This window comes from Acromyrmex echinatior, chromosome 14 (genome assembly GCF_024713525.1).
Source record: "Acromyrmex echinatior isolate Ae372 chromosome 14, ASM2471352v2, whole genome shotgun sequence".
NCBI classification, from domain to species: domain Eukaryota; kingdom Metazoa; phylum Arthropoda; class Insecta; order Hymenoptera; family Formicidae; genus Acromyrmex; species Acromyrmex echinatior.
The window spans coordinates 10,847,815-10,859,855 of record NC_141865.1 but is presented as its reverse complement, the minus strand read 5'-3'; the positions used below and the strand labels follow the sequence as shown (position 1 = coordinate 10,859,855).

At 30.1% G+C, this 12,041-nt stretch overlaps 2 protein-coding genes across 4 annotated transcripts; one reads left to right on the top strand and one right to left on the bottom strand.

Annotated features, from left to right (window-relative positions):
• The first annotated feature begins 7 nt into the window (after positions 1–7).
• FIG4 (polyphosphoinositide phosphatase FIG4) lies at positions 8–10,328 on the top strand. Of its 3 annotated transcripts, XM_011056997.2 has the most exons (14): positions 8–1,247; positions 1,315–1,540; positions 2,221–2,385; positions 2,984–3,362; positions 6,508–6,754; positions 6,825–7,020; positions 7,101–7,299; positions 7,807–8,388; positions 8,466–8,578; positions 8,657–8,897; positions 8,984–9,199; positions 9,360–9,542; positions 9,610–9,778; positions 9,848–10,328. In XM_011056997.2, the coding sequence occupies exons 1-14, from the start codon at positions 1,164–1,166 to the stop codon at positions 9,941–9,943; spliced, it is 3,096 nt and encodes a 1,031-aa protein (XP_011055299.1). In that variant the 5' UTR covers positions 8–1,163; the 3' UTR covers positions 9,944–10,328. The 3 variants fall into 3 exon arrangements, with proteins under 3 accessions (XP_011055299.1, XP_011055307.1, XP_087269117.1); XM_011057005.2 differs by lacking the exon at positions 2,221–2,385; XM_087412991.1 differs by lacking the exons at positions 8–1,247; positions 1,315–1,540 and adding an exon at positions 2,644–2,680 and having other exon boundaries at positions 2,261–2,385.
• RpL40 (ribosomal protein L40) lies at positions 10,153–11,457 on the bottom strand. Its single transcript, XM_011056920.2, has 3 exons — positions 11,313–11,457; positions 10,725–10,924; positions 10,153–10,439 (listed from the first exon to the last, which is right to left on the bottom strand). Exons 2-3 carry the CDS (start codon positions 10,912–10,914, stop codon positions 10,243–10,245), a joined length of 387 nt encoding a protein of 128 aa, XP_011055222.1. The 5' UTR covers positions 10,915–10,924; positions 11,313–11,457; the 3' UTR covers positions 10,153–10,242.
• Between the last annotated feature and the right edge of the window lie 584 nt (positions 11,458–12,041).

Below are 12,041 nucleotides of genomic sequence, written 5' to 3'. Positions count from 1 at the left end.
TTTTTATCGTACTGTAAGGGAGATAAGATTTTTATAAAAATTGTGATGTATAAAAAAACCATAGTTAATTTAGTTTTTATCACGATGTAAGAAAATACCATAATTTTTATAATTCTGTTATACATAAAGATCTATTCTTTTTTGAAGAATTCTGGACTAGTTCTGAATTTAGTGTAATAAGTTAGAGTGAAACAAATTATAACTGACACTTTAAATTAAAATATGTAAAATATCTAGCTCGAGATTGCTAAGCAAAAATTAGTGATTAGAAAGATTAAAAAACACGAGCAATGTTTATTGGATCTTTAAAATTAAACTAGTTTTTTATCTATAAATTAATCGGGAACATTTGTCTTCTTTTGAAGATGACTTTAGTAATAGATATTTTAATTTTGGACTTTGTTTTTCCTTGCTATCCAACGATGAAATAGTCTAATTCTTAATGTGTTGCAATAAACTAGTTTAATTTTGAAGTTTAATTTTTCAATAAACGTTGCTCGTGTTTTTTTATTTTTCTAATCATTAATTTTTGTCTCACTCTAACTTATTGCACCATTGCAGTTCAGGCTATCGATTATGTATCATCAGGCTATTGAAAATGTGAAAAGTGAAATTTTTTTTTGTATGCATGTATGTATATGTACATTCACATATCATAATAAATTTTTTATTTTTCACGTTTTCGCTTTAGGAAAAAAGATACATAATCGATATCCTAAACTACTCTAAACTTGCATGCACTTAGCATCCTCTCGACAAGGAATAAAGTATAGGAATAAAAGTCATAGACGTTTTTCACTGGCAGAGCTGGTTGTATACAAATCGATGTAAAGATGTACGTTTAATAAATATAGTATGTTTAAAAATATAAAAACGAATTAAACTGCGAAATCCCCAATACATTTTATTGTGCTATTTGATAAAATATACATAATTTATTAATTGAGACATCTCACATTCAGATTAGATTAGTGTATAATAGCGTTAATGCGCACTGAGTGTGCATCAGTTCTGTTAGTGAAAAAACGCTATCAGACAACAATTTGAAGGTTATGTTTTCATATCATCTGCTGAGAAAGCCGAGAACAGTAGAGATATCAATGACAGCCTGTTAAAGTTAATCGTATGTCTCAGAATAAAATTGTAATAAACGCTACATCATCATGGAAGACCAAGGAAAATCAACGATGGTGTTTCATCCGATTATCTCCTCTATACAGAAAATTGCTCTGTACGAGACAAAATCTGTGAGTTTTTAACTGTGACATTCTTGCATCTAATTTATCAAAGATTTCAAGATTTACACTTTTACAGCGGTTTTACCTGATGGGATCCAACAACACGTTAACGCGTTTTCGAGTCCTGAAAATCGACAGAATGGAACCAAGAGAGTTGATCGTGGTGGACGACAAGAGGGAATATACTCAAGACGAAATAAAAGATCTCGTCAATATGATTGACATGGGTAACCGAACACGAGCAGGACAACGCAGCAACGTGGGTGGTGTTGCACGTGTCGTATCCGCCTTTGGGATTGTTGGTAAGATCATTACACACGTTTCTCTTGCACTTTAATAAATACGAACTTAATAATAACTGCATGCATAAGCTTTCGCATATGTATTAAAACATAAACAGTTACTTATGTAATCGTACATATTTTAAATGGTACATCTAGAACCTGGTATATACACATTCCTTTCTCTCTCTCTCTCTCTCTCTCTTTCTCTCTCATTCTAATATTAGTAAAAATGTTGAAACTTAGGCTCCTCAATGTTATAAGCTTTGTCCTGATATGATAACTTTCCTATATACAGGATGTATCTGATCATCCGCAATCGGAATACACTATAAGATTAAATATTTTAGCCCAAATCTATTGAACTTAATAATTTGTTGATCGTAATTAATAAACCATTCAAACAAATTTTTAAAAAATTATTAATAATATTAAGTTTATAATATTAGACAAATTATTAGGCTTAACAGATTTGGGATAAAACGCTTAATCTTGTAGTGTGTAATGTTGTTCCGATTGCAGATGATCAGATACACTTGACACATCCTGTATCATATATACATATATATAAAACTTGTTATAATTGTTACACGCTATTACTAATATTATTTATATTACTATCAGATACTAAAATCACTTTATCGGAATTATTAATTGCGTTATACGAAACTTAGCTTATTTACATTTGGTTGCTAATAAAGGCAAAAATAGTAAAGAACCTGCACCTAGTTCGAGTATATCAGAGGAGCCTGAGCAACAAGAATTACAAAAACCACTGCATAAACCGACACAAACTAAATTTACCTGGACGAGTATGTGGCAGAGAGACACTTTCCCCAGGCTAGTACCAGCTTTTGCTCTCCTTGGTAAGGCATAAAGCTTTTTATTGACAAAGCCGAAAGTAGACGTATATAATTATGATAAACGGAATAACTTTGTTGCGAAATAATTTAATTGGTATAAAATAAAATATTTTGAATGTTAATTTTAAAGGAATATACGACAAAACATTGATTATACAATATACCATTGATTATACAACACAGAGTTATTCGGTTAATGAATTGGTATTTGATAGGCCAATATGCAATCAGTTAGAATAATAAACACTATATGATTAACAGAATTAATATTCGCAATCAGACATCATGGTACATCATGGTATGTACATATCCTCCCGCATGCATGGTGTGATATTTACTTATATATCATACTTCTCACATGTAATGTAATTAGGCTAAATGCATGGATATCACATAACACACAGATAATGGGCGCTACGTATTACAAACTAGTAGTGCTTATGAATGTGTATAAAATATGCAAGCAAGTTCTCGATATCCAACTTTTTTTTTTAATGATTTAGAAATATAGCGAAAATATAAAGCATATCCAATAATAATTGACAATAATAATTATAGTGATAAGTTACAGACATATTTTAGAAAAAAATATTTGATGCAGGGTTTATCCGTTTTTTGGAAGGATATTACATAATCCTAGTTACAAAACGTCGCCGAATTGCAGTTATTGGTCATCATACAATATATAAAATAGAAGATACATCAATGATATACATACCAAATGACATTGTACGAATCTTCCATCCTGACGAACAGAGATATGTAAAAATGTTTCAAAGTATTGATCTCAGCAGTAACTTCTATTTCAGTTATTCATATGATATATCACGTACTTTTCAAAGTAATATGGCACCGCCAACGTGTATCAAATCTGATGTTCTCACTGACATGTCCGCTAGCCAAAGGGAATCTGAAGAATCAGATAATTCTGAAGATTTTTTTAACATGTGGGCATTTAGAAAAGATTGGCAGACTGAACAGTATGTTATAGTATCTCAATGCTCAGTTCATATAATTATATTATTTAATTCGGGAATAGTTACTTGACTTCTTTTACATATGAATGTTTACATGTAAACAATCATTTGGGGTCTCAAATTAAAATTATTCTTATTAACAACATATTGTAACAGGATAGTTCATTTTAATCAATACAATCAATTTTTTTCGAAATTATTAATGATACAAAAAAAAATGTTTTAGATAGAAATGGACTGATTTCGAGAGAAACATATTTTAGCCATGTTGTTTTTCTTCTAGGAGGCGTCAAAAAGATACGAAGATTACCTCCATTTTTTAAAATAAAATTATGATTTTTTTGCATGATAGTATGATATATATATATATATATATATATATATATATATATATATATATTCCTCTAATTATTCTGTATATAAAAATATTAAGGTAGAGATATCAAAAAATTAATAGTTTATGAGATATTTTATACTTTATTTTGACATAAAATGTTAAATATATCTATTAATTTAAATATCATTAATTTTTTATCATACTTTAATATTTTTATGTGTGAATAATGAAATGAATCAATTGATATAAAAAACACGTAATTGCTTATTTTAAAAAGTTATCTATTTTGTCTACATGTTTTTAAAGAGTCGACAGGAGTGACAAGTCAACTTCTTTACACTCCATTTGCAGCTGCATATATGCACTCTTATCAGATTCTACCATTATTATATTGACTTGTAGAAGAAATATTTTGCCATGAAACTCGTTTTGACTTATATTTCAGCTATGCCTATTATAAAGCAGAATTTTAAATTTTCGCTCTTAAAAATATTATAATAAATAAAAGTCAGCTTCTTTTTTATGAAGTTGCAAAGGTGCGTACAGAGCCGATTTTGCAAATGGATTCTTGAAGTTATAAATAAAATTATGTGTAGCTCAAGACTATTAGTACACATCGGGCGAGATATCAGAATGAATTTTTATTTTGCCTTTAAAAAAAATTCACTCTGTATACGAGTTTTCAGGTAACTTTAAAATTATTATGAATATCGCAATTAAAACGTTATTCATGCATTTTATTCATGTATTTTAGTCATAATTTTAGCATAAAGTAATTCGTCTCTGAGAGACGAGACTAGAGATTTCCATAGTCTCTTCTGTCGACCCTTAAGCAACTACAAGTTAATTCAATATCTCGTAAACTATTGATTTTTTGATATCTCAATCTTAATACTTTTATATGTAGAATAATTAGAGGATTATCATACTACGTGAAAAAATTATATAATTCCATTTTAAAAAGAAGTGAAGATAATCTTTATATCTTTTTGCTGCCTCCACTTAGAAAAAAATAATAACATGAAATACGTTCTCTATGTTATTTTTCAATGTATTAGTATTTAACCTTCCAGTAGGCACGCATCCTTTCATAACGAGCGCGCCATGTACAAAAAACATCGTAGAATAAGAATGAAAATTCGAAAAATTAAAGCAATATATATTGCTAATAAGCAATATATATTGCTAATAAGCAATATATCAAATAAACATTATGCGATGAAAGTTTATATCTAAATAATCATTTATTAAAAAAAATAAATATTACTTTTTATTAGAAAATGAATTAAAAAAAAAGTTTTATGCACTTTCAATTGTAGTATAATTATTGCAAATAATAATTGCCGTCGAATGTTTTTTGCAAGTAAAATGAAAACATTTATTGCATTTGAGGATGGTGATTGTATTTTTGTACAACTTGTAAAATCTTTCGCTTTTCACCGATATTAAGCAATTCCTATGTATCCATTACAGAAACATTTTTCTGAAAAAATGCCCTGATATCTTAAAAATTGATTCTACATAAACAACATACGTTAACAGAACACGATCTGAATTCGACATAGATACTCCTATGGTTTGCATCTGTTAATTATTCGAATGTCGGAAGAAGTCTTGAGGAGAAATAAGGGCAATTGACAGCAAACATAGTTAACTTTATCGTATATCTATTAAAAATTATTACATAAAAGTAATCATTTTATACAGTTTCTTGGTTAACAATGCATACGAACGTTTCGACTTATATTTAAGCCATTATCAGCGTATACAACAATAATAATAAATTTAAGTCGTGGATTTTTGAGTTAATTGTACAATTGGAACATTGAAAAAGAACTCTTTAACCAGCTATGAAACTGTGTTAAGATCGAACACAAGTAAAGATTTGTCGTATACCAAAAAGATTAATAAATTATGATTAACATTCATGTTTTAATTTATTCGAGTGTCGAAAAAAGAAGTCTTGTGTGATATCGATATCTATATTGTGTGACTTTTTCATTACCATCATCACAGAAGGTAACTAGCAGTTGCAAAACAAAAAAGAATTATCAAGAGTCTAAATTACACGAATCACACACAGAGTATTCAAATATATTTCCTAAGACAGCATAGAATGGAACAGTGCATTACCGACAGTCAAGTCAAAGTAATCAGTTTTAAATGGAGTATAAAGAACATTTTTTATATTTATCGTTATATAGACATACATCTAAAATGAATGATTCAATTGAAATTCAATTCCGGATAGACAGATCAACAGAAACACTATGTTTTTATATCTGTGACACATTAAATTATAAAAGTAGAAGTGACAGTTCGAAAGACGCTGAAGGAATACCTTGGAAAGCCAAGACCCAGAAAATAGATTTTACCTATATCTCCTTCAAAAAACCGGCACGCGTGTATGGAAAGCACGTGCGCACCTGCTGGAAGGTTAAAAATATTATGGATATGGATTTAATTACAATTTTCTAAAAAAAAAGTAAGTAAAAGCTAAATAAACATTAAATAAAATGAGCATAAGTAGCTTATTATATAATATTAAAAAAAAATTTTTAAATAACGCTTTTTTATTGCGAGTTTTCGGTAAAATTACATATTTAAATTATTCATAAAGAATAACTATTAAAAAAGAAAGAAATTTATTAAACAATATCCATACAATATTTTATAATAATTCACATTTTTTGCCGCTGAAGAATATCCCAAGTGACTATTCTCGGATTAAGAAAATTTAAAGATATATATTGTATTTAAATATAGTTATAATAAGGAGATAATAAATAAAAATCTAAAATGCATTTATAGTAAAGGCGAGAATTATATGGATTACGGTATACGTAGTAATCCACATCGTCGTTTTGTATGGAATTCCCATCTTTTAAAACCAGTAGAAAAAGATTTGCATCCTGAATGGATATTGTATATAATACATGGCTTTATTGGTCAGTCAAATGTGAGCATTTTTGGAAGATCTATGTATGTCACCGTTATTGCCAGAAGAAGTAACAAATATGCAGGAACACGTTTTCTGAAACGTGGTGCAAATTTTGATGTATGTGCAGATGCATTTATAATACATATTTTTCATAGATATATAAACTGATGATTATATATGAATATAGGGAGATGTCGCGAATGAAGTAGAAACGGAACAAATCGTTCATGATTCTGGCGTGAGTTCTCTAAGTAAAGGACGTTTCAGTTCTTTTGTACAAATGCGTGGATCAGTACCTGCTCATTGGAGCCAGGATGTTAGTAAGATGGTCCCAAAACCGACTATAACTTGTGATTTGTCTGATCCTTATGTAGAAACAGCAGGTATTAATATATAAAAATTGATAAATTGTTTTATTCTGATATGAAATTATTTCATTCTAGTACGTTTAACATACTTTTAGGAGCGCATTTTAATCAATTATTGAAAAGATATGGATCACCAATAATAATATTAAATTTAGTTAAAAAACGAGAGAAGAAGAAGCATGAAAGTACATTAAGCGAAGAATTAAGTATGGCTGTGAAATATTTGAATCAGTTTCTACCTCCGGAACATCATATTCAATATATAAGTTTTGATATGGCACGTATGAGCAAAAGGTAAGTTTATATTAACATTAAAATACAGAGTGGGCAATAACTTTGTCTACTTTGAATATTCGCTATTTTTAAAAATAAGAAAATATTGTAATTACCAAAGTTATACGATATTAAAAGAACCATAATATATGCTGATAATAATTTTTCTAAGTGGAGGTGTTCCAGAGATTTCAAGGTCACCTCCATTTTTTTAAATGGTATGTTGTACTTTTTTAACCTTAGTGTAATAGCGGGTGTTTAGACGATTTCAACGACTTATAACAAAAGGTCATTCGTCATTACATAAAGAAGTAAAACAATGATTTACATCTCAAGAAGTTCGAAGTGATGTCTGTTTAAAATGATTATTATATATTATGGTCTTCTTGATACAACTTTTGTAATTACAATATTTTGATATCTCTAAAAATAGCGGAAATATTCAAGGTAGACAAAGTTATTAGCCCCATTCTGTATATGAAATAAGAATTTCATTATAATTAATTTTCGTTAATTTCTTTTTTATAGAAAAAAAGTGAACGTTATGGGGCGATTAGGAAATATTGCTCACAATGCTGTATTAAAGACTGGTATTTATCAGTCTCAAAATCCTTATTACAATCAAAGAAATCTGTTTTCACCACAAAATAATAGTACGAGAAAACTCCACAAGATAAATTCAAATTCGACCTTATTATCTAATTTAAATGACACCAAAAGCTCTATTAATACTTCAATTAAAATGGATTATAATGAACAACCAAGTTCTATATATGATTCTGATTTAAATATAGAAATTAATAAAACAAATGAATTAAATCAAATTGAAAACAAAGTGAAGGAATGTTTTGCTAAAAGAGGAACTGTACAAACTGGAATTATCAGAACAAATTGTGTAGATTGTTTAGATCGAACAAATACAGCTCAATTTGCAATAGGGAAATGTGCCTTAGGGTTTCAGTTGTGTGCTCTGGGTGTACTAGAGTCTCCTAAACTCGAATTTGATTCTGATTGCGTAAGAATGTTAGAGGAATTGTACGAAGATCATGGAGATACTTTAGCCTTGCAATATGGTGGTTCACAGCTAGTACATAGAATTAAAACATACAGGTGAATGTTATTACATTAGAATGTGGTTGGAATATATTAAATTAAAATAATTCTTATTATACGAAATTATTATTTAGAAAAACTGCTCCATGGACAAGTCAGGGTAACGATATTATGCAAACTTTAAGCAGATATTACAGTAATACATTTAGTGATCAAGAAAAACAGCATACGATTAATTTATTTCTGGGTAAATAATATCACATATCTATTTAATCTTTACAAAACAATCTATAATTATAGGTTAATTAATATGCGTATATCTTAGGATTGTTCATACCTGAAGAAGGTAAGCCTCCAATATGGGAAATTCTAACAGATTATTATCTCCATCATCTACCAGCTTGTCATTACTCGCGTAAAAGAAGACTTCTGACACAATGGTGGGATAAAAATGTATTGAAATGTCTTCCTTACGCACTTGATGAAGTAACTAAATCCTGTTCAGAAATGATACAAGTGCAAAATTCAATAGAAGAAATGATTGATGTTTATTATGATTATCACAGGTAGCATCACTTATTTCATAATTATACATATTATTATACGTATGTATCATCAATTCATGTTTCATGAAAAACTATAAATATTTTAGGCCATATGAATTATCTTTATTATCTGAGGTGTATGCATATAAAATAAGTCACTCTGTCAGAGATTTTATGCCACATTTTACTACCTGCTATAGTCCATTTGCTGTTCGTGTACGACCAGGCAGACGGAGAGAAGAAGCAGGTAGTAAAAACTTAAACATGAAAAATCCATCTATGACTGGCCAGAGTAGTACGAGTAGTACAACATCTAGCGCAAGGTATGTCTTGTAATTATCAATTTTATTTTTCGGAGTTAATTATAAATAAAAATTAATATTTATATTTATTTATAGTTAATATATTAATATTTATTCTCTTACTTAGTATATTTATAATTAACTTCGATTAATTAATAGTAATATCGATTATATGTTGCAGCTCAAGTGAGGATTCAAGTTCAGATGAAGATGAAAGCCACCAACAAATGGACGATTCACAATTAATTACTTCTAAAGACTGTTCAGAATTAATGTCATTTGAATCATTGTTTCCCTCTATGAAGGAAGTATATGGCATAGAGCCAGAATATCCAAAACGGAGTGACATTATTCTTTATAAAAGGTAATGATATATTTGTTTTTACGAACATGTAATAATTTTACATATTTCAATATTTTCCTTTTTTCAGATTTGTTCTAATAGGACGAAATGCAACATATTCTACAGATCATACTAAACTGCGTTTGAAATTAATTCAACAAACATCTTTTCACGAATCTACAGCTGCTGTTATAATGTTACCTAGTATTAAAGACGCAAACATAAGCATATATGAGCAATATGTGAAAAGAGCCATAGTATGTAAATTTGTTGCACAATTAAATATTGTATAACTATATTTATGAATATTTATGAATATTTTGCAGGTAGGTGGCACGATACCAAATCCAAATGATATGAATTTGTATGAGGCTTATGCTTCTCAATACAAATTACTTATGAAACCTACGTGCTCAGGATAAGACCAAATCAATTTCATGTTTTATAAATTAAACTTATTGTATATATTACAAATATTAATTATTGTTAATATATTAATTTAGTATCAATTGTATATATGCAATTATATATATAAAATTAACTTATAATACTTTAGCTCTTTGTATATTTATTTTATATTAAAAATTTAATTTATTTTGTCAAGTGTACGAGAAGAATAAAGTACAAAAGATCAGTTTACCAGTTGTAGTTTATTGATGTCATATATAAGAAACATATACTTCCATTTCCATAATATGGAAAATGGAATTTGTTGTCTAGTTTACTTCAGCTTCTTTTTTGGTCGGATATTATTCGTGTGGCCACACTTCTTCTTACGGCAATTAGTTGCTCGTGGATGAAGACGAGCATAGCACTTGCGACAGATCATTTTGTCGCAATTATATTTTTGTGCAAGTATACGCAATGTGGGTTCAATGACGCCTCCTCGGAGACGAAGTACCAGATGGAGGGTCGATTCTACAGAAGAAAAAATAAAAGTCATTTTCATGCATCTCCATAATGAGTCCTTTTTATATTTTTATACATTTTTCTAAATTTAATGCCACATTTGGCCTGCTCTTTTCCATACTCTGAACTTGCATGAATTATATTTTATCTTTTTTCTCTCCAATGTGAAAAGAAAAAGAAGATGAAGCAAAAGATTCCTAGAACAAGCTTTTGATGCGTTATAAAATCTAGTCTTTACTTTGAAAATTCGCCAAATTCGATAAATTCTATTTAATATCAAGTACATATTCACACCTTTTTGGATGTTGTAATCGGACAAAGTGCGTCCATCCTCCAGCTGTTTGCCGGCGAAGATGAGTCGCTGTTGATCTGGCGGAATTCCCTCCTTGTCCTGGATCTTAGCCTTGACATTCTCGATAGTATCAGAGGCCTCTACCTCGAGGGTAATGGTTTTACCCGTGAGGGTTTTCACGAAGATCTGCATGGTGGCTTATCTGAATTGTAACAAAATCAGCCCGTGAACTTTCGTCACGATATCCACATGCGTGTGACGTAAAAACAATCTCGTTCAACACAACCAAGAGTACCAAGAAAATGCGAGATGAATTCAGAATAGTTTTCAGTTTGCAATTTATTTGTATCGAGAGGAGGCAGAATCGTGAGAAAAAAAAACACTAAAATTTAGAACGCCCGACAGACTTCGACGTTAACAACGCAAAGTCGTCACGCGTCGCATTTGTTTTTCAGGCCATCTTTGTTCAAGAATTATTTGGATTTTTTTGTAAGCGAATAATACAAATAGCTGAGCTTATTACAGCGAGACTTAACGATAAGCAAAAACGCAGTTACAAGGAACCGTGCAAAAGTGAGTGTCACGCTTACCGTTCCGACAACGTGCTGCTAGTAAAACCAACCTGAAAAGAACTCGAACATGGCCGCGCCGTCGACTTTCGTCGATACATGAAATCGCGACTTGCGCGACATCTTGTCGAGCGACATCATTGGCTGCATTCAGGGGACTCAACAGTTGAGTATGCGCTCGCTGTTATTCGTTTAGATTATCCAATATTATATTCTTTTAGATTATCCAATCAACATTTTAGATCTGAAAGAATACATCAATAGCAGCGAGCACTCACCTAACTGTGAATCCAATTTCAAAACGCAGCCTAAGGGAACGTTTATATTATTACAATATAAACGTTCTCTAACTCGTTCATTGGCTGCGTTTAGCAGAAAAAGCAGCTTTGCAACTGTTGTAAAATTTTTTAATATGATTGGTCTTGCCCTTAGTTTCTCGTTAGATTTAAATGTATAAATTAATCATATTCAAGAATTTTACAACAGTTGCAAAGCTGCTGTTTTTGCTAAACGCGGCATTTTTTCTGGGAATCTACAGTATATGTAGCGTAAACTATAGATTTTCAATACTGGCAGTGCATATTGGAACACGGCTAAGTTCATGATGATGTTCTTAATGACTACATTTAGGCTCATCTTTTGGTAAATTTTACCTGTTGGGTAAGTAGCAAGATTATCCAATTATATGCGCGGATTGCCAGATTTACCTTTAGGTCAAAACAACCGACCCTTATACGGTTCAATTTACGC

Coding starts and splice junctions, on each gene's coding strand:
- FIG4 (XM_011056997.2), top strand. CDS start 1,164: ATGGAAGACCAAGGAAAATCAACGATGGTGTTTCATCCGATTATCTCC. Junction 1,541..2,220: donor ATCCGCCTTTGGGATTGTTG/GTAAGATCATTA, acceptor TTGCTAATAAAG/GCAAAAATAGTAAAGAACCT. Junction 8,898..8,983: donor GTTTATTATGATTATCACAG/GTAGCATCACTT, acceptor TAAATATTTTAG/GCCATATGAATTATCTTTAT.
- RpL40 (XM_011056920.2), bottom strand. CDS start 10,914: ATGCAGATCTTCGTGAAAACCCTCACGGGTAAAACCATTACCCTCGAG. Junction 10,440..10,724: donor CGATTACAACATCCAAAAAG/GTGTGAATATGT, acceptor TTTCTTCTGTAG/AATCGACCCTCCATCTGGTA.